The 21,879-nt window shown below is 38.3% G+C and overlaps 1 protein-coding gene across 1 annotated transcript in view; it reads left to right on the plus strand.

Annotated features, from left to right (window-relative positions):
- The window catches only part of LOC106085975 (angiotensin-converting enzyme), a 33,178-nt gene extending 11,577 nt beyond the window's left edge, over positions 1 to 21,601 (plus strand). Inside the window, exons 3-7 of the mRNA XM_013250465.2 lie at positions 18,526 to 18,871; positions 20,656 to 20,876; positions 20,971 to 21,111; positions 21,179 to 21,357; positions 21,454 to 21,601. Of these exons, the coding sequence (XP_013105919.2) occupies positions 18,526 to 18,871; positions 20,656 to 20,876; positions 20,971 to 21,111; positions 21,179 to 21,357; positions 21,454 to 21,506 (940 nt within the window). The 3' untranslated portion in view covers positions 21,507 to 21,601. The remainder of the gene's footprint in view (positions 1 to 18,525; positions 18,872 to 20,655; positions 20,877 to 20,970; positions 21,112 to 21,178; positions 21,358 to 21,453) is intronic.
- The last annotated feature ends 278 nt before the right edge of the window (positions 21,602 to 21,879 follow it).

Raw genomic sequence — 21,879 nt, forward strand, 5'->3', positions numbered from 1 at the left:
GATCAATATTTTTTTTTTACATTAATGCAAATGCTACTTCTTTAGGGCTATACAAAGTGCGACTTATCGCCTGTTCTCGATAGATCTTCATAGTTATTCAGTTGTTGTTATTTGCACAGTTCAATAGAGCCCTCGAAAACATTACGCACGCACGAATTTTTAACAAACAACTGAAGGGACTGACAAACTAAGCATTTGAGGAAGCAAAAGCACCCCACACACAAATCTATGCAGTAGTCATATATTGTCCCACTCCATCGATATAACGTGAACACTACACATGACGAAGAGCAGTAGAGCAGTTTAGTTTTTCTTTATTGATATTTATAAATGTATAAATGACACTTTAGTAATTATTAACAAATTAGCAGAGAAGGTATGAAAACACGAACGCACTCCCGAATGTTAAGAAGATAACTGAAGGGGTTGACAACAGATGCCATTCAAAGAAGCAAAGTCATGCGCAGTGACATTGCGCACACACCTATGCTGCAGTTGTGTGTTCTCCTCCTTAATGTGTTATTCTCCCATTCCACTTGTTACTTAACACATGACGAGAAGGAGAGTAGTTCTAATAACTGAGTGGTCGCCTGACTGTTTTTGCAATCACCCCTACTCCTTTTTTGGATTTAGCAAAGAGCAAGTGAAAACTTGTTATCGATAACAATTAAGTTATTACAGTCTAAGAAGTTTTTAAAAGAAATTCTATATATATATAAATGTTTGTATGTTTGTTTGGATGTTTACTTGTGGGTACGTAAGTTTGTTTGTTCCGTATAGACGCAATAACGGCTGAACCGATTTTCTTGAAATTTTCACAGATTGTGGGATAGTCTGGAAGGAACAATAGGCCATATAATTTGTTCATATCGGAAGGGGGGGCGGACCCACCCCATTACCACCAAAGTACGAAGCAGAAATAAAAGTTGGCCGATCGCGACGATATAGGACTCAAATGAAAGGTATTCAGGATAAAAATAAAAAATTAGATCCAAATAACTGGGGAGCCGCCCCGACCCCAAAACCCCCTAGAATAGATTTATTAGACAATAATGACAGTATGGGGCTCAAATGAAAGGTATTCGAGAGTAGATTACGAATATGGCAAGGAAGGAGGCATAGGCTTTATAATTTGTTGATATTGAAAGGAGCCGGACTCTCGCTTTTTACCCCAAAAATACCACCCAAAATCAAAATTATACCAATAGAAACAATATGGGGCTCAAATGGAAGGTATTCGAGAGTAGATTACGAATATGGTCAGGTAAGGAGGTATAGGCTATATAATTTTTTGATATTGGAAGGGGTCGGACTCTCCCCCGTTACACCAAAAACACCAACCAAAATCAAAAGAGGACCGATAGAAACAACATGGGTATCAAATGAAAGGTATTGGAGAGTAGAATACGAATTTGGCGTTATAAATTGGGTTCGAGTATCCAAGGGATCGCCTAACCCCAAATACTGCTATTTTCTATTTTCAAATGGATTTCCTGAATCCGACGTCGCTGATTTGAAGAAGCAAACATGAATAGGGAGAGGACAGAGTGGTCAAAATTGATCATCCAGAATTTATTATTGCTATGACAACCTATCAGTCCTCTGAATAAAGAAAAATAAAATACAGGAATTTCGTTGCGGTTGTTTGCGGCATTATTTTTTAACTTTTCTACCATAAGACAGACCATAATAATGGGTGTTTTAGGTAGTTTAAGTGTCAATCTTTACCATAAATGAAAATAAATAAAAATACAAAAAATTTTTACAGATAAAGAAAATTGACGAAACTCCCCCTTACCCTAATTTTCAAAAACCTTAGACCTCGGAGATGGGTAGGGCGACTTAAGCGGAATTTTGTTTGCACTCTTACGGTAACCCATAAACAAAATGTTGGTATCAAATTCTAGGGTGGAGTACTTAGGATAGCTATCCATCCCCAAAACCCGCCGAACGGATTTATAGTTCAATCAATACAATATGGGTATAAAATTAAAAGTGTTTTATACTTGAAAACGAATCTGGTATCAAACTGTGGGACTTAGTGTGTTGTGGGTCTCCCCACCCCAAAAAAAACCTTAAATCGCACATATTTACCGACCATGGAAATATGGATCTTAAATGAATGGTCTTTGGGGGTAGAGGCCGTCGTGACGCAGAGGCTAGCATGTCCGTCTATGACACGGACGCCTGGGTTCAAATCCCGGCGTGAATATCAAACACATTTTCAGCGGTATTTGTCCTCTTACTAATGCTGGCTACATTTGTAAGGTATCCCGCCATGTTAAAATTTCTCCACCAAGTGCAGTCGCTATGCGGCACACCGTTCGGACTCGGCATAAAAATGCAAGCCCCTTATCATCGAGCTTAAACTTAAATCCGACTGCACTCATTGATATGAGAGAAGTTTCCCAAGTTCCTCAAAGGAATGGCCATGGGAAAATTAGTTAGTTTGGGGGTAGAAATTGACTTCAACTTTTGGGATCAAGTCTCTGGGGTCCACCACAACCCCAACTGACCTATGTATTGGATTGCCCAAAAAGTAATTGCGGATTTTTCATTTAGTCGGCGTTGACAAATTTTTTCACAGCTTGTGACTCTGTAATTGCATTCTTTCTTCTGTCAGTTATCAGCTGTTACTTTTAGCTTGCTTTAGAAAAAAAAGTGTAAAAAAAGTATATTTGATTAAAGTTCATTCTATGTTTTATTAAAAATGCATTAACTTTCTTTTAAAAAATCCGCAATTACTTTTTGGGCAACCCAATATATCAATTTAAATAAATTCTTCTTAAGTTGTATTTTCTATGAAAAAAGTTGTTACTTACTTGCCAGTAGAAAATTTGATGAGACAGAAGAGTTTGGTATTTCACAAATTCAATTCGCTTTTTGAATAAGTTTTTTTTTATATTCAGGGACATTTAACTAATTTTTTGGTTGGTCTTGTCTTTTACTGTTTTTCTTTCTGTTGCATTGTCGCATTTTTCCAATAGCGCTGCTAAGAGTTTTGGGCACATGACTTCTCACACTGTTGCTGTTTCTATGCTCTCCCCTCCTCTCACACACACCGTTTTAGCAAACAATTAACAGGAAATTTTTTTCTTCCGCGTTTTTGTAAGTACCGAAAGCGAAAAGAATGAATTGTTGAAAATTATTTACAAACACATACACATTTGTACACTTTAAAACACTACGCGTAATATTTCGAACACGAATTCTTATGAAGGAGGAGCAGAAGAAATGGAGTTTTAACTTTTTATAATTTTTCTAACTTTTATTTATGCACAATATTCACAATATTTATATGAGTACTTGTAATGTTTTAGTATTAAATTTGTTTTTCTGTGTAAAAATATATGGCCAGTTATTGTTATTGGCATAGTCCTATAGTGCCCACAAAAACTCCAACTCACGCACGAACAGTTAATAAAAGACTGAAGCAACTGACAACCTCCCTCCAAACATTTTCTATCGTGCGAGTCACTAAATCTGCACTCAAGGAAGTTGAAAACAATCTCAGGCGATATCATTTTTTACTCTAATTAGTGTCTCGGTACGGGAGAAAACGTGCCACTTGGCGATATATACCCATGAGTGGCTAAATAGGGACTAAAAAAAGTGTAAAATTCGATTATCAACGTCATTTATAAAAATAAATTTTTATTTTCCAAATGTTTTTTTTACCTTTTAGAGTGAGGCTAATTTTTATTTCTCTTTCTAATTTATTTCTTTTCCAAATCAAGATTAATAATCGAAGATTTTATTTGCAATGATTTTCCCTGACTGGGATTTGAACAGCCAACCTTACGATTGTGAGGCGTATGCTATCCCTCTGTGCTACCGGCCTTTCTTCATTACAGAAGGCTAAGTTAACATACATTCTCTTGTTTGGGGTTTTTTGAGTAAGCGTCCAAAACAACAACAAAAAATCTATTTTTAAATTTGTAGCAATAACAGTTGATTATGAGAAACTAATTAGCGAAACATGAATGATAGAATTCCGACAGTACTGTATTTTGTTGTTGTAAATCTTGAAATCTCTACAAACTATCATACAAAAGGACCTAAAAAGTGACTATTCTGGGAGGGAGTGAGAAAGTCACTTCCAAATGTTTGGAGGGCTACAGCATTTGCAAAAGCAAAATCATCCCACACACAAACACAAACAAATCTATGCAGTTTTCATATGTTCCCTCCAAACATTTGGAAGTGACTTTCTCACTCCCTCCCAGAATAGTCACTTTTTAGGTCCTTTTGTATGATAGTTTGTAGAGATTTCAAGATTTACAACAACAAAATACAGTACTGTCGGAATTCTATCATTCATGTTTCGCTAATTAGTTTCTCATAATCAACTGTTATTGCTACAAATTTAAAAATAGATTTTTTGTTGTTGTTTTGGACGCTTACTCAAAAAACCCCAAACAAGAGAATGTATGTTAACTTAGCCTTCTGTAATGAAGAAAGGCCGGTAGCACAGAGGGATAGCATACGCCTCACAATCGTAAGGTTGGCTGTTCAAATCCCAGTCAGGGAAAATCATTGCAAATAAAATCTTCGATTATTAATCTTGATTTGGAAAAGAAATAAATTAGAAAGAGAAATAAAAATTAGCCTCACTCTAAAAGGTAAAAAAAACATTTGGAAAATAAAAATTTATTTTTATAAATGACGTTGATAATCAAATTTTACACTTTTTTTAGTCCCTATTTAGCCACTCATGGGTATATATCGCCAAGTGGCACGTTTTCTCCCGTACCGAGACACTAATTAGAGTAAAAAATGATATCGCCTGAGATTGTTTTCAACTTCCTTGAGTGCAGATTTAGTGACTCGCACGATAGAAAATGTTTGGAGGGTTGTCCCCACTACTTCAACATAACGAGAACACCACATACGATATGACGTAGAGCAGTATTGAGTTCTCCCCCACTCCCCGCACATAGAATGAGTGAATAAACATATTAAAGGGAATGAGAGCCAAGTAACGGTGGATCAACATTTGCCTTTAAATCAATGAAACTGCTACTTCTTTAGGGCTGTACAAAATGCGAGTTATCGCCTGTAATCGATAGATCTTCATAGTTTTTTAATTATTGTTATTTGCATAGACCAATAGAGCCCTCGAAAACATTACGCACGCACGAATTTTTAACAAACAACTAAAGGGACTGACAACCTATAACATTTGAGGAAGCAAAAGCACCCCACACACAAATCTATGCAGTTGTCATATATTGTCCCACTCCTTCAACATAAGGTAAACACTACACATGACGAAGAGCAGCAGTGCAGTTTAAGTTTTCTTTATTGATAATTATAAATGTTTAAATGACACTTTAGTAATTATTAACAAATTAGCGCAGAAGGTATGAAACACGAACGCACTCCCGAATGTTAAGAAGATAACTGAAGGGGTTGACAACAGATGCCATTCAAAGAAGCAAAGTCATGCGCAGTGACATTGCGCACACACCTATGCTGCAGTTGTGTGTTCTCCTCCATAGTGTATTATTCTCCCATTCCACTTGTTACTTAACACATGACGAGAAGGAGAGTAGTTCTAATAACTGAGTGGTCGCCTGACTGTTTTTGCAATCACCCCTACTCCTTTTTTGGATTTAGCAAAGAGCAAGTGAAAACTTGTTATCGATAACAATCAAGTTATTACAGTCTAAGAAGTTTTTAAAAGAAATTCTATATCTATATATAAATGTTTGTATATTTGTTTGGATGTTTATTTGTGGGTATGTAAGTTTGTTTGTTCCGTATAGACGCAATAACGGCTGAACCGATTTTCTTGAAATTTGCACGGATTGTTGGGATAGCCTGGAAGGAACAATAGGCCATATAATTTGTTTATATCGGAAGGGGGGCGGACCCACCCCATTACCACCAATGTGCGAAGCAGAAATAAAAGTTGGCCGATCGCGACGATATAGGACTCAAATAAAAGGTATTCAGGAGTAGAGAACGAATTTCTTATTAAAAATTAGATCCAAATAACTTGGAAGCCAACCAAAACCCCCTAAAATATTTGGTTGCCCAAAAAGTAGTTGCGGATTTTTTAAAAGAAAGTAAATGAATTTTTAATAAAACTTAGAATGAACTTTAATCAAATATACTTTTTTGACACTTTTTTTTCTAAAGCAAGCTAAAAGTAACAGCTGATAACTGACAGAAGAAAGAATGCAATTACAGAGTCACAAGCTGTGAAAAAATTTGTCAACGCCGACTAAATGAAAAATCCGCAATTACTTTTTGGGCAACCCAATATGTTTATTGAAAGATAATGACAGTATGGGGCTCAAATGAATGGTATTCGAGAGTAGATTACGAATATGGTCAGGTAAGGAGGTATAGGCTATATAATTTGTTGATATTGGAAGGGGCCGGACCCTCCCCCGTTACCCCAAAAACACCACCCAAAATCAAAATAGACCGATAAAAACAACATGGGTATCAAATGAAAGGTATGGGAGAGCAAAATACGGATTTGGCGTTAAAAATTGAGTTCGAGTATCCAAAAGGTCGTCCAACCCCAAATACTGCTCCAAACAGACATATTAGACATACATATCAACATAGGACTTAAATTAAAGGTATTCGAGAGTAGACTACGAATATGACATACAAAATGAAGTCCAATTATTTGATGGTTACCCCACCTACAAAAAGCCTCCCAAATGGGAATATTACTCGATCATAGCTAGATAGAATATGACATTAAACATTGTTTCCAAGAATCTAGATGGTGCTTTATCTCCTTAAATCGCCTCCAATAGGTTATTTGGCCCATTAAAACAATCACGTGATTGATATTTTTGAGTGGAGTGCGTCATTCAAATTTGTGCTAAAGTGGCAGATGGGGTGTAGCGACCAACCCTCCTATAGACGCCCTCCACCAAACGGCTGTATACACCAATTATGAGAATATGGGGTTCAAATGAGGGTTCCGCTCATATATCTAGCGGACCACCTCACCCCTAAACAGTTGATCAATGATAACGACCTAACAGGACAATGTGATTTAAGAATTTTTTGGACACCAATAAATGACATACCCCCAAATTTATGACGTTCAGCGTGATAGGAGGAGTGGCAAACCTTAACATTATAGTTTCCACCATTTTTAGCTAATCGATTAGAGGCCTTCTTTTCCTTGACAAGCCCAAACTACGTGCTGTTGGGAAACAATTTTTTTATTAAAAAGTATTAGATGATTTCATTACTAATAACTATCGCCACCGCACCAAATACATAGACCGGAGAAATAGTTTTTTTACCACAGAAAATTCTTTAATATGGCAATTTGATTTGATTAAGAAAAAACTAAACTATGACTGTTTAATAGGTAGACATATAGTCATTTATGGGCCTTAACAATAGGTGTTGTAGGTAGTTAAAGTCCCAATCTTTGCCATAAATAAAAATAGGTATAAATACAACAAATTTCTATAGAAAAAAGAATTTTGTAGAAACTCCCCCTTACCCTAATTTTTAGAAACATTAGACGTCTGAGATGGCAATGGCGACTTAAGCGCAATTTTGTTTGCACACTTACGGTAACCCATAAACAAAAAGTTGTTATCAAATTCTGGAGTGGGGTACTTAGGATGGCCGTCCATCCCCAAAACCCGCCAAACGGATTTATAGATCAATCACTTAAATATGGGTATCAAATTAAAGGTGTTTGGTACTTGAAAACGAATCTGGTATCGAACTGTGGGACTTAGTGTGTTGTGGGTCACCCCACCACAAAAAAACCCTCAAATCGCACATATTTACCGACTATGGCAATATGGATCTAAATGGATGGTCTTTGGAGATAGAGGCCGTCGTGGCGCAGAGGTTAGCATGTCCGTCTATGACGCGGACGCCTGGGTTCAAATCCCGGCGTGAACATCAAACACATTTTCAGCGGTGTTTATCCTCTTACTAATGCTGGCTACACTTGTAAAGTATCCCGCCATGTTAAAACTTCTCTATCAAGTGCAGTCGCTATGCGGCCCATCGTTCGGAGTCGGCATAAAAATGAAAGCCCCTTATCATTGAGCTTAAACTTAATTCCGACTACAATCATTGAAATGAGAGAAGTATCTGTAGTTCCTTCATGGAAAAATTAGTTAATTTGGGGGTAGAGCACGAAATTGATTTAAACTTTTGGGACCAAGTCTCTGGGGTCTACCACAACCCCAACTGACCTATGTATATCAATTTAAATAAATTATTCTCAAGTTGTATTGTCTATGAAAAAAATTGTTACTTACTTGCCAGTAGACAATTAGATGACACAGGAGAGTTTGGTATTTCACAAATTCAATTTGCTTTTTGAATAAGTTTTTTTTTATATTCAGGGACATTTAACTAATTTTTTGGTTGGTCTTGTCTTTTACTGTTTTTTCTTTCTGTTGCATTGTCGCATTTTTCCAATACACATTGATTAGCGCTGCTAAGAGTTTTGCGCACATGACTCCTCACACTGTTGCTTTTTCTATGCTCTCCCCTCCTCACACACACACCGTTTTCACAAACTATTAACAGGTCATTTTTTTCTTCCGGGTTTTAGCAAGTATCGAAACCGAAAAGAATGAATTGTTGAAAATTATTTACAAACACATGCACATTTAAATCACTACGCGTAATATTTCGAACACACATTCTTATGAAGGAGTATATTTTTTTTTGCAACACCATGCAATATGAAAGCTTCAATTAGGAAGCAGCAGAAGAAATGGACAGTTTTAACTTTTTACGATTTTTCGAACTTTTATTAATACACAATATTCACATTATTTATATGAGTACTTGTAATGTTTTAGTATTAAATTTGTTTTTCTGTGTAAAAATATTTGGTCATTTATTGTTATTGGCATAGTCCAATATAGCCCACGAAAACTCCAACGCACGCACGAACGTTTAATAAAAGACTGAAGCAACTGACAACCTACAGCATTTGCAAAAGCAAAATCATCCCACACACAAACAAATCTATGCAGTTTTCATATGTTGTCTGCACTCCTTCAACATAACGAGAACACCACAAACGATATGACGTAGAGCAGTATTGAGTTCTACCCCACTCCCCGCACATAGAATGAGTGAACAAACATATTAAAGAGAATGAGAGCCAAGTAACGGTGGATCAACATTTGTCTTTAAATCAATGAAACTCCTTCTTCTTTAGGGCTGTACAAAATGCGAGTTATCGCCTGTAATCGATAGATCTTCATAGTTATTCAATTATTGTTATTTGCATAGACCAATAGAGCCCTCGAAAACATTACGCACGCACGAATTTTTAACAAACAACTAAAGGGACTGACAACCTATAACATTTGAGGAAGCAAAAGCACCCCACACACAAATCTATGCAGTTGTCATATATTGTCCCACTCCTTCAACATAACGTGAACACTACACATGACGAAGAGCAGCAGTGCAGTTTAGTATTTCTTTATTGATAATTATAAATGTTTAAATGACACTTTAGTAATTATTAACAAATTAGCGCAGAAGGTATGAAACACGAACGCACTCCCGAATGTTAAGAAGATAACTGAAGAGGTTGACAACAGATGCCATTCAAAGAAGCAAAGTCATGCGCAGTGACTTTGCGCACACACTAACCTATGCTGCAGTGTAATATTCTCCCCCTCAGTGTGTTATTCTCCCATTCCACTTGTTACTTAACACATGACGAGAAGGAGAGTAGTTCTAATAACTGAGTGGTCGCCTGACTGTCTTTGCAATTACCCCTACTCCTTCTTTGGATTTAGCAAAGAGCAAGTGAAAGTTTGTTATCGATAACAATTAAGGTATACATTCCGTCGTAGAAGTTATTGAAATAAATTTAAAAATGAAATAAAAGGAAGAAGTTCTCATGGTTAGATTTAGTTGTAGACATCTTTAAATATTTTTTTTACAATACAATTAAGATTGGTCGCTCTAATGGATTTGTCGAATAAGTGGGTTGCTTTCAAATGTTTTAGCACGCACACACATATCGATGCAGGAGTGAATACCTCACCTCAGTCCCCATTCAACAAGTGGTCTATGCAAATTTTACGAATGAATGAAATTTATGTGCAATTTTTATGGTTGTTATCGATAACTTAAAAGTGTCTCTTTATATTGTAATGGATAGGAATTAATACAAACAATGAGAATAGAAGGGATGTTGTGGTATTAGTTGCTATGCATTTTGTAACTTTTTTGAGTTAAGTTTCTAGATGAATGTAGCATTCTTCATAAAGCGGTTTCTTTATATAAACTCAAATAGCTACAAAAAAATGTTTACCATATCGCGTATTACATTAAAATTCTTTATTTTTGTAAAAAAATATCTTGGCTATCTACATATGGCTAAAAGTACCGACACTAATAAGCGGGGCAGAGATCTTGAATACTAACGACCAGTGTTATTAGTAACACTTAATATTGGTAACACCGTTACCTTTGTTAAAAGGATTAGGGAGGAAGTATTAGATGTGACAATATGTTCGGAAAATCTAATCGATGAGGTGCAGGATTTGAGGGTCTCCATGAAACACTCTTTCTCTGACCATCGCTACATTAGGTTTAGAATAGCACGGCCAGCGACGAATCCGATAAGCTTCCGAAATAAGTTGAAATCCAAGTGTGGGTTGCCAAGACGTACACATTGGCGGTTTGCATTGACTCCAAGGGAGCGTGTAATAATGTACATACCGGCAGATTGATCCAATCCTTAGACCAGTACCGGGTGAATCGGGTCCTTAGAAACTGGATAAACCATGTACTATGGAACAGGTGAATAAATTGCGTGTTCCATGACATAAATATAAGGGAGAAAGTGGCAGAAGGAACGCCACAGGGGGGCATTTTACCGCCGCTCCTATGAATGACCACCATAAATGACCTATTACGGATGCTGACTGAGCAGGGATTTGAACCGGTCAGCTACGCAGACGATGTCATAATACTTCTTAGGGGTAAGGATCCGAACGAGCTATGCAGAAGGGCCGAAAGGGTCTTGCATATGGCATATGACTGGGCTAGACCCAGAGGTCTCAATGTTAACCCAGAGAAGACTGAAATATGCCTGTTCACGAGGAGGACGAAGATGGGCCAATTTAGAGCACCACGTTTCCTCAACGAAACGATTTCGATATCTGACAAGAATCAAATACATAGGTGTGATCTTGGACAGGAAACTAAAATGGAAGTGTCACATTCAGGAGCGTACTAAGAAGCCGGCTCAAAGTTGGGTGGAAATGGGCCTGAATCCGAAGATAATCCACTGGCTCTACAGGAGCGTGATTAGACCAATACTTACTTACACCTCAGTAGTTTGGCAGACTGCTATGGAGAAAACGTGCAACATAAGGACCCTACAACAGGTTCAGAGAACATGTTGTCTTGGCATAGGCGGAGCGATGATATCCGACGCATTGACATACAGATTAAGTGTGAGGCAGCCACTGCGGCTATGAGACTTAAGGCGATGGGAGAATAGATTGAGGATGGGAGCAGCTCATCCCATCGTGGTATAATTGTGGCGACGATAGGAAACCTGGTAGTAAGGGAAGAGGATTCCGATCGGGTACCTTAGACGGCACTTAAGGTCGAATGAGAGGCACTGCTGCCATTTGCACAGTCTTGGATTGCCGGAACCCTAATATTGCCATCTGGAAGATCATGTTACACGGATGGATCAAAGCTAGAGGACAGAGTGGTCCTGGGGGTCTACATTGAGAACCCAGGGAGATCTGTTTTAGACTGCCTGGCCCTAATACGGTCCTGCAGGCGGAGATCCGGGCGATCACGAAAAGCGTGGTGTGGTGTGGTGTTAAAGTGTCGAGGACGTCGACTGTGAACATCTTTGCGGACAGTAAAATTGCCATAAGGGCAATAACAACCAGGACGGTATGGTCACGAATTGTCTTGCAGTGTAAGAAGGAGATTAACGCCTTCTCTGAAGTTGGCAAAATCCGCATCGCTTGGTTGGGGGGCTATAACGAAGTAAGGGGGAATGAAAGGGCAGACGATTTGGAGGTGAAGGCCATGGGTTTGCCGTCAATAAACTTGGTTACCCCGAAGCCTTTTGTGTTGCCGCTATCCCTATTAAGGGCGTAGGCGACGAATTAGCATGCAACCCTGTGGAACAGTGAAACGGTCGGTAGGACGGCGAAAATCCTATGGGGGGTTCAAAACGTAAGAACATGAGGCTATTACTACGAGCTCACTTACGTGAAATCGGTGCTGCAAGTGATAGCATGCGTTGGGAATGCGGGGAAGATGATGAGACGTTGGAACATTTTCCATTTCATTGCCCGGCTTTCGCGTCTAACAGATACTGCCACTTTGGTGCGGACACAATACCAGACATGAACCAGCTTAGGAGTGGAATGGAAAACAATTAAGGATTTTGTAAGTAGCACGGAATTCCTAACTTAGATTTTCTGTTTCGAGGTTACTTTTTTCTGTATTAAGAGCCCACGACAAGCCGATTACTGGCTAAGGTGTATGTCCATAGTGACATGGGGCGGATTAACAACCGCACCATCTTTTCAAACTAATCTAATCTTACCTATCGGATGGATTATAGAAAATTTTGTCTTTTATACGGGATAGTTACATGAACACTTATTTTTTAAATTGCTTATTACCTATGTATATCGATTTAAATAAATTCTTCTCATGTTATATCGTCTATGAAAAAAGTGCTTACTTACTTGCCAATATTAAATTTGATGACACGGGAGAGTTTGATGTTTCACAAATTCAAATCGCTTTTTTAATTATTTTTTTCCAAATTTGCAGGGCCATTTAAACTAATTTTTTGGTTGCTCTTGTCTTGTACTGTTTTTCTTTCTGTTGCATTGTCGCATTTTTCCAATACACATTGATTAGCGCTACTAAGAGTTTTGCGCACATGACCTCTCACACTGTTGCTGTTTCTATGCTCTCTCCTCCTCTCACACACACCGTTTTCGCAAACTATTAACAGGTCATTTTTTTCTTCCGCGTTTTTGCAAGTTCCGAAACCGAAAAGAATGAATTGTAGAAAATTATTTACAAACACATACACGATTTGTACACTTTAAAACACTTCGCATAATATTTCGAACAAATATTTTTATGAAGGAGGATATTTTTCTTTGCAACCCCATGCAAAATGAAACCTGCAATTTTAAGCTTCAGAAGAAATGGAGAGTTTTAACTTTTTATAATTTTTCGAACTTTTATTTATACACAATATTCACAATTTTTAATAGGTATTTTTAATGATTTTGTATTAAATTTGTTTTACTTTGTAAAAATACTTGGTCAGTTATTGTTATTGGCATAGTCCTACAGAGACCACGAAAACACTAACGCGCGCACAAATGCTTAATAAAAAACTGAAGTGTCTGACAAACTACAGCATTTGAGGTAGCAAAAGCACCCCACACACAAACACAAACAAATCTATGCAATAGTCATCTATGCAGTAGTACCCTCCAAACATTTGGAAGTGACTTTCTCACTCCCTCCTAGAATAGTCACTTTTTAGGTCCTTTTGTATGATAGTTTGTAGAGATTTCATGATTTAAAACAACACAATACATTACTGTCTGAATTCTATCATTCATGTTTCGTTAATTAGTTAGTTAATTAATGACATCGCCTGACATGGTTTTCAACTTCCTTGAGTGCATATTTAGTTACTCGCACGATAGAAAATGTTTGCAGGGCTACAGCATTTGTGGAAGCAAAAGCACCCCACACACAAACACAAAGAAATCTATGCAGTAGTCATATGTTGTCCACACTCACTAAGAAGAGCAGTATTGAGTTCTCCCCCCACTCCGCTCACATTGAATAAGTGAAAAACATATTAAAGAGAGTGAGAGCCAAGTAACGGTGGATCAACATTGGTTTTTGCATTAAAGGAACTGTTACTTCTTTAGGGCTATACAAAATGCGAGTTATCGCCTGTTATCGATAGATCTTCATAGTTAAATAACTGAAGAGGCCGACAAGAAGCACCATTTGCAGAGGGAAACTTCTAATGAGTTTTCTTCTTGCGCCTTCCACAACTATGCATAATAGCATCGTTCATGGGCTTTTCTTGCAAATGTTAGTAAATTTCATATATTTTTCAGAATACGATTAAGTTATTCACAGTAATTGTTAAGCATTTGTCTTAAATTTCTATTTCTTCGAGATTGTTTTCATTGTCGAGAAAAGTTGCAAATTTCCACGCATATAATGCTAATTAAATAGCATAAACATAGGATTTTCGTAAAAATATCTGGACTATACACTGATTAGAAGCTGAATGTTTTGAATATTTGGCCTTACACCAGAGAACAGATGGCCTCCCTTCGCTTTTATAAAGCATTCATATTTTCATTGCTTTTGACTTGCCTTTATCCAACAAGTAATGGTGTTGCTTTGCAAAAGCTGGTACGGAAACAATACCGAATGGAATGGATGAAACAGAAAATATTTGGTACCGTTTAGTACTAGCCTTATTATCGAACTGGTGTTGGTTTTAATACCAATCTGTTATTGCTTTTAGCATCAGACCGTTATTGGTTTTTGTACCAAACCGTTATTGATTATTCCACCACCTAATGGACCAAAAAAAACCATTGAATATGACATTAAAAATGAGGTCCAAGAAATTGAGGTTCGCCTCAACTCCCTAAACCTGGGGACTGGTTTCGTATTATGAGCTGATCATAACTAAGTAGTTATTTGAGGTTTAAATGAAAGGTATTCGATAGTAGATTCAGAATATGAAACTCAAATTTGTGTCCAAGAATCCGGGTGGCGCTTTTACCCCTTTGACCACCCCAAATAGTTTAACAGACAAATCATGAAAATGTGGGGATCAGGTGATGTATATTTTAAGTAGAATGCGAACCTAACATACCCCAAAAAGCCATCCGACCCCAAAAAGATACCCCCGAATAGGAAATTTTTTGACCATGGTAATAGGAAAGGTATTTGGATGTAGAACACGAATTTGGTATCCAGTTGTGGGGCCAAATGCCTGGGTTCCACCACAACCCCAAACAGGACATACTTACCGAACATGACAATATGGGGGTGGGGCGGGCTGCCAGACTTTTAGAACCATAATTGATTACCTAATCCTTGTTCTACTTCCAAATACCTTTTTTTGGAGCCCCATATTGCCAAAATCGAAAAATATGTCCGGCTTGTGGGGAGTTTTGGGGTGGGGCGGCCTCCCATACACTTGATCCTGAAAATAGATGTCAGTTTTGTTATCTTCTTTTAAATACCTTTCATTTGAGTTTTATATTGTATGGCCGTTTTTATGTTTTTTTTGAGAATGGTGTTTAAAGGGGCGTTTAGGGTGATGACAGCTCCCTAGATACTTGGACCCAATTTAAAATAACAATTTACTTAAAGTACTATACTCTCAAATATCTTTCATTTGAGTCTCATTTTGTCCTGGACGGCCCACTTCTATTTTTGGGGTTGGGAGGAGGATCCAACACCTTTCCTATATCAAAAATAAAAACCTCTTACTTATTTCAAGAAAATCGGTTTAGTAGTTTTTATACCTACCCCCATAGCATGGGGTTATACTAATCTAGTCATTCCGTTTGTAACACCTCGAAATATTCGCCTAAGACCTCATAAAGTAGATATATCTTTGGTCATCTCGACGCTCTGAGTCGATCAAGCCATGTCCGTCTGTCTGTCGAAATCACGATAGCGGTCGAACGCGTAAAGCTAGCCGCTTGAAATTTTGCACAGGTACTTAATATAGATGTAGGTTGTTGGGGATTGCAAATGAGTAATATCGGTTCAGATTTAAATACAGCTCCCATATAAACCGATCTCCCAATTTGACTTCTTGAGCCCCTGGAAGCCACAATTTTCTGTCCGATTTGGCTGAACTTTTGCACGTCGTGTTTTATCATGACTTCCAACAACTGTTCCAAATTCGGTTGAAATCGGCTAATAATCTGATATAGCTCCTATGTAAACCGGTCTCTCGATCATCCTTCTTCGGTTGCTAGAAGCTTCAATTTTTGCTGGTTTGACAGAAATTTGGTATGTAGAATAAAATAACGCCCTTCAACTAAATTTATTTTTATTATTTATTTATTATATAAGTATTTAGCAGAATCCATGGTGGTGGGTTCCCAATATTCGGCCCGGCCTAACTTAGCTCACGTTTACCTGTTTAGTCTATACTGAACCAATAAAATTACAAACGCGCTCCCAAACCCCTTTCATTTAAATCTCACATTGGCCTCTCTCCCCAGACATTTGGGTCTAAAATTATTTTGGCATTCTCTTCCCTAATTCCTTTCCTGTTGGTTGGTACAACAGAAAAATAATCCCTTTGAAAGCTATAAAATAATCCCTTTGAAAGCTATAAGAATTTATTCAATCAACTCTAAAAAAATTCAGACCAATCGCCGCATATTAGTTGCCTTTGAGAGTGTTAAGTGAGATTTACAAAAGACATGCAATGCAATGCACGGCTTTCGTCAAACAATCTTTCTATGAATGTTGTTCTGCTGTTGTTTTGAAATGATGTAGCGTGACAACAACATGCATTATTTGTACAAATGGATTTATAGGCAATGAAAATGTGGCATTCAAACCGTTCTCTCCCTCACACCATGTTTTTCTCTCTCTCTAAATACTCTCACTTTTTCTAACTGATTATACGAACTTCTTTCATTTCTTTCCGCGTTTCTTGGCAGCATTCAACAACATTGCAGGCACCGAAACCATTGGTCAATTATTGGCACATTGCAAAAGAACACACGCATGCACGAATGTTTAACAAAAAAAAACTGAAGGAACTGACAACAGACATTATTTGAAGAAGCAAAGCCCACCACACACACACACATGCCTATGCAGTAGGTGTATGTTCTCCACACTCCTCCAACAAGTAGTGAGCTCACTATGTATGACGTAGAATGAGTGTAAGCCAAATAGCGGATAGATCAACATTTAATTGTTTTTGCAATTGTGGAACTGCTAATATTTTAGTGCTATACAAAATTCGAGTTATCGATAACTATATAGGCAAATTTTAATAAGACGAGAGGACTGACCACAGACACCATTTTAAGAAGCGAATTACCTAGCGTAGGCCCTTTCCACCCCTTTCACCATACTTAACACAAACTCTTGATGGATAATATCGTCAAAAAAATGTAAGGCAGAAAGCGGAGGTGGAATTTCTGGCTTCGATATAAATCGATATATGACTATAGCCATCTTTCTCCAAATTTTTACTTTTTAATGAGCTGAATGAATTGAAAGGCTTCTCCTCTCTTTGCTTTAGGAATAGGTAAAATCTGTGTGATTTTCCACTCAGCAGGAAAAATTGATTTAGTCAATATAGAGTTGAAAATGTATGTTATATAGGGTACTAAGTCAGGCAGTAATAGCCTCAGAAAGCGTGGATCAATTTCTTCTAATTCCATAGCATTGGATTTAATTTTGTGAATGCTTTCGAAAACCTCATTCCCATTGCCCAGCGGAATATAAATGGATTATCAATGGATGGAGTGCATAGCTCTTCATATATGTCCAAAATTGGTTCCACAGGTTGAATATTAAAAAAAAGTTCGTTAAGCTCATTCAAGTCAACATTCGAATTGTTAAGATCTTTAGTTCTATCTCCGATTCAAATGTTACGTAGTTCCCTCCATTTGCGTTTGGTGTCTACAGCAGTTTGAAGTGTTTTGAAAATAGTGATCAAGCTCGTTCCTGCCCATAGGACCAATAGCCACGTGTGCGTTATGGTTATTTAAAGGCGCCACTAACTCGACTTGTCATATTGAGCATCATGGGCACTCAGCATTTAAGAAAGATCCGCTTCCGTCCGGCCACTCACTGAGACTGTCAACTCGCAGATTTACAGCGACGCCATGATTTAAACTTAGGCGTTCGGCGTTATAGGCAGACATGCTAACCTCTGCGCCACGGTGGCCACCCCGTTACCTGATATTGCTCCCATATTAAGCGATCACTCGCTTTCACTTCTTGCGTCTCTGGTAGGGCGCAATTATTATACGATTTGGGTGAAATTTTTCCCATAGGTGACACTTTTGTTTCGCTTCCAAATTACACGCTTAATATTATGTAAATCGGTTCATAACTTGATATAGCTTCCATATAAACCGATTGGCCGATATGACTTCTTGAGCTTCTAGAGGGCGCAAATACTATCCGAAGTATGTTTGTCTCTGTTCCTTAATGGATCTAAGGAGGGATTTGAACCGACGATGTCTAAGGGATAAATATCCGAACGAGCTATGCAGAAGGTCCGAAAGGAAAGGAAAGATTGCGTACGACTGGGCTAGACCTACGGACCTCAATGTTAATCCAGAGAAGACTGAAATCTGACTGTTCACGAGAAGACGAAGGTGGGCAAATTTTGCGTACCACTTTGCCACGTTACCACGTTTGAAAGTGTTTATATTGCAACCTCCGGTCAGGATGGATCATTTTGTACGACACCGTAAATAATTTTGGATTTTTTCTTTACTTTTACAGAGATTTCATGCGTGACAATTTCATAGAAATGGAACCTGCAGAAGGTGGACCCGATTGCAAGTCCCGCATATTCACTTATGCCGAAATCGAATTGAACTACTGTCCCAAGGTCTACTACAAAAAGCTGCTGCAGACCCATGGCGATATAACACACATACAATATGCTATTCTGAAGAATAATCTCTCCGTTGGTCTGAATCAGGAGGCGGCTCCAGGTTTTGGCAATGCCATGGGTGAAGCGGTTATTTTATCAGCTTCCACACCGAAACATTTGCAAGAGCGTTTGGGTCTATTGACCACCTATGACTATGATGACATTTTGAATCTAAATCGCTTATATCGAATGGTAAATTTATATGATTTTGCTTTAATTTATGAATTTCAAGGTTTTTATACCCTCCACCATAGGATGGGGGTATACTTATTTCGTCATTCTGTTTGTAACACCTCGAAATATGCGTCTGAGATCCCATAAAGTATATATGTCCTTGATCGTCATGTCATTTTAAGTCGATCTAGCCATGTCCGTCCGTCTGTCCGTCGAAAGCTCGACTTTCGAATGAGTAAAGCTAGGCGCTTGAAATTTTGCTCAAATACTTTTTAGCAGTTTAGGTCGGTTGGGATTGTAAATGGGCCAAATCGGTCCATGTTTTGATATGCTGCCATATAAACCGATCTTGGGTCTTGACTTCTTGAACCTCTAGAGGGCGCAATTCTCGTCCGATTTGACTGAAATTTTCCACGTGGTGTTTTGGTATCACTTCCAATAACTGCGCTATGTATGGTTCAAGTCGGTCCATGTTTTGATATAGCTGCCATATACACCGATCTCGGGTCTTGGCTCCTTGAGGCTTTAGGGGGCGCAATTCTCGTCCGATTTGACGGAAATTTTCCACGTGGTATTTTGGTATCACTTCCAACAACTGCGCTATGTATGGTTCAAATCGGTCCATGTTTTGATATAGCTGCCATATACACCGATCTTGGGTCTTGACTTCTTGAGCCTCTAGAGGGCGCAATTCTCATCCGATTTGACTGAAATTTTCCACGTGGTATTTTGGTATCACTTCCAACAACTGCGCTAAGTATGGTTCAAATCGGTCCATGTTTTGATATAGCTGCCATATACACCGATCTTGGGTCTTGAATTCTTGAGCCTCTAGAGGGCGCAATTCTCGTCCGATTTGATTGAAATTTTCCACGTGGTGTTTTGGTATCACTTCCAATAACTGCGCTAAGTATGGTTCAAATCGGTCCATTACCTGATATAGCTGCCATATAAAACGATCTTGGGTCATGACTTCTTGAGCCTCTAGAGGGCGCAATTCTCATCTGATTTGACTGAAACTTTCCACGTGGTGTTTTGGTATCACTTCCAACGACTGCACTAAGTATGGTTCAAATCGGTAAATGTTTTGATATAGCTGCTATATAAACCGATCTTGGGTCTTGACTTCTTGAGCCTCTAGAGGGCGCAATTCTCGTCCGATTTGACTGAAATTTTGCACGTGGTGTTTTGGTATCACTTCCAATAACTGCGCTAAGTATGGTTCAAATCGGTCCATGTTTTGATATAGCTGCCATATACACCGATCTCGGGTTTTGACTTCTTCAGGCTTTAGGGGGCGCAATTATTATCCGATTTGACTGAAATTTTGCACGTGGTGTTTTGGTATCACTGTGTTAAATATGATTCAAATCGGTACATAACCTGATAGAGCTGCAAATCGGATGAGGGCGTAATTCTCATCCGATTTGGCAGAATTTTTGTACAACGGCTTCTCTCATGACCTTCAATATACGTGTCTAATATGGTCTGAATCGATCTATAGCCTGATACAGCTCCCATATATACCGATCTCCCGATTTTGCTTCTTGAGCCCCTACAAGGCGCAATTCTTATTCGAATGAACTGAAATATTACACAATGAGTTCTACAATGTACAACATTCATTTATGGTCCGAATCGGACTATAACTTGATATAGCTCCAATAGCTTATTCAACATTCCTTGTTTGCCTAAAAAGAGATACCGCGCATAGAACTCGACAAATGCGATCCATGGTGGAGGGTATATAAGATTCGGCCCGGCCGAACTTAGCACGCTCTTACTTATTTTTTTTCCTTTAGGCCGTCCACACTGTTCTATCTATACCCACTTATTTTGTCCATGAAAAACTTTGGATTGACATGATTGACAATAAGGTTGCTCCCGAAAATTATAACTGCCATTACTGGAATCTAATGGCCAAGTATATGGGTGTGGGTCCTTCGACTGAAACGAAAGAGGGTTCATATGATATGCCCTATAAATTCTACGAGGGCATAGTGGATCAATTTCGTAGTACCAGGTGAGAGAGAGACTGAATTTAGACCATATGAGGTGGTCACATGTTCAAATTGGTGTTTTGTGGTATGCTAACAAACTTTCCCTGTTTTTTTTAGGAAACTTTTTGGCGAATTTTTAGGCTATCAAATTTATAGGTCAGTCTGCCTTAAGATAGGTGAATTCCAGCGTGGCAATGCCTATAAAATTTTACACAATTGCGATTTTGCCAATCACAGGCAGGCAGGACAAATGTTTAAGTAAGGCTAAGACCATTTACTTTTTGCGAAAATTCTCTTTCCACATTAACCTTATACTGTCTTCTAGAGAAATCATGTCTGCCGCTTCCACAAAACCCTGGCGTCAAATTATCCGAAACGTCACCATTAAAAATGCCGAAAAACTGACAGCCACCGCCTTTCTGGAATACTATGAACCCTTGCACTCTTGGATAGCCGAGGATAATGTGGAGAAAAGTCTTCCTGTAGGCTGGCGTAGTGTAGATAGTACGTATGCAAGTGACCTTGAACTTTTGTTAACCCTCCTCCCACACACACACACTCAAAAGACAATAATCGTATTCCCTTTTTATCTTTGATTAGAATGTAATCCCTCGACGGCCGCTGTCAACGAGAACACCACCGAGGTCTATTAAGCCAAGATGATATATAAACCCCCCAGGGGAAATGAAAATCTTTGGAAATCCTATTTTTGTATTTGTCAATAGCAAATAGACAGATTATTTAAGGATGTGTTTGTCTTGTGTTTTATTTTTTTTTCTCTCTCTCTCTCTGTAAGGTTGTTGAATATTTCGTTTTACGAGTTCTTTTTCTTTTGTTTATTTGTGCTATGACGATGACCGGAAATAAGCAATAATTTCAGTTCAAATATCAAAGGACAATTTGGGGTAAAAGTCGAAAAGCTGACACGTGTAGAAATTTCTTTAGTCTGCCACTGAAAGTGAGAGGACTTTAAAAAGGACTAGTAAAGATACGATGGAACTTTTTGTAATCAAAGTGCAGTATGGA

The sequence above is a fragment of the Stomoxys calcitrans genome, chromosome 5 (assembly GCF_963082655.1).
Source record: "Stomoxys calcitrans chromosome 5, idStoCalc2.1, whole genome shotgun sequence".
NCBI classification, from domain to species: Eukaryota; Metazoa; Arthropoda; class Insecta; order Diptera; family Muscidae; genus Stomoxys; species Stomoxys calcitrans.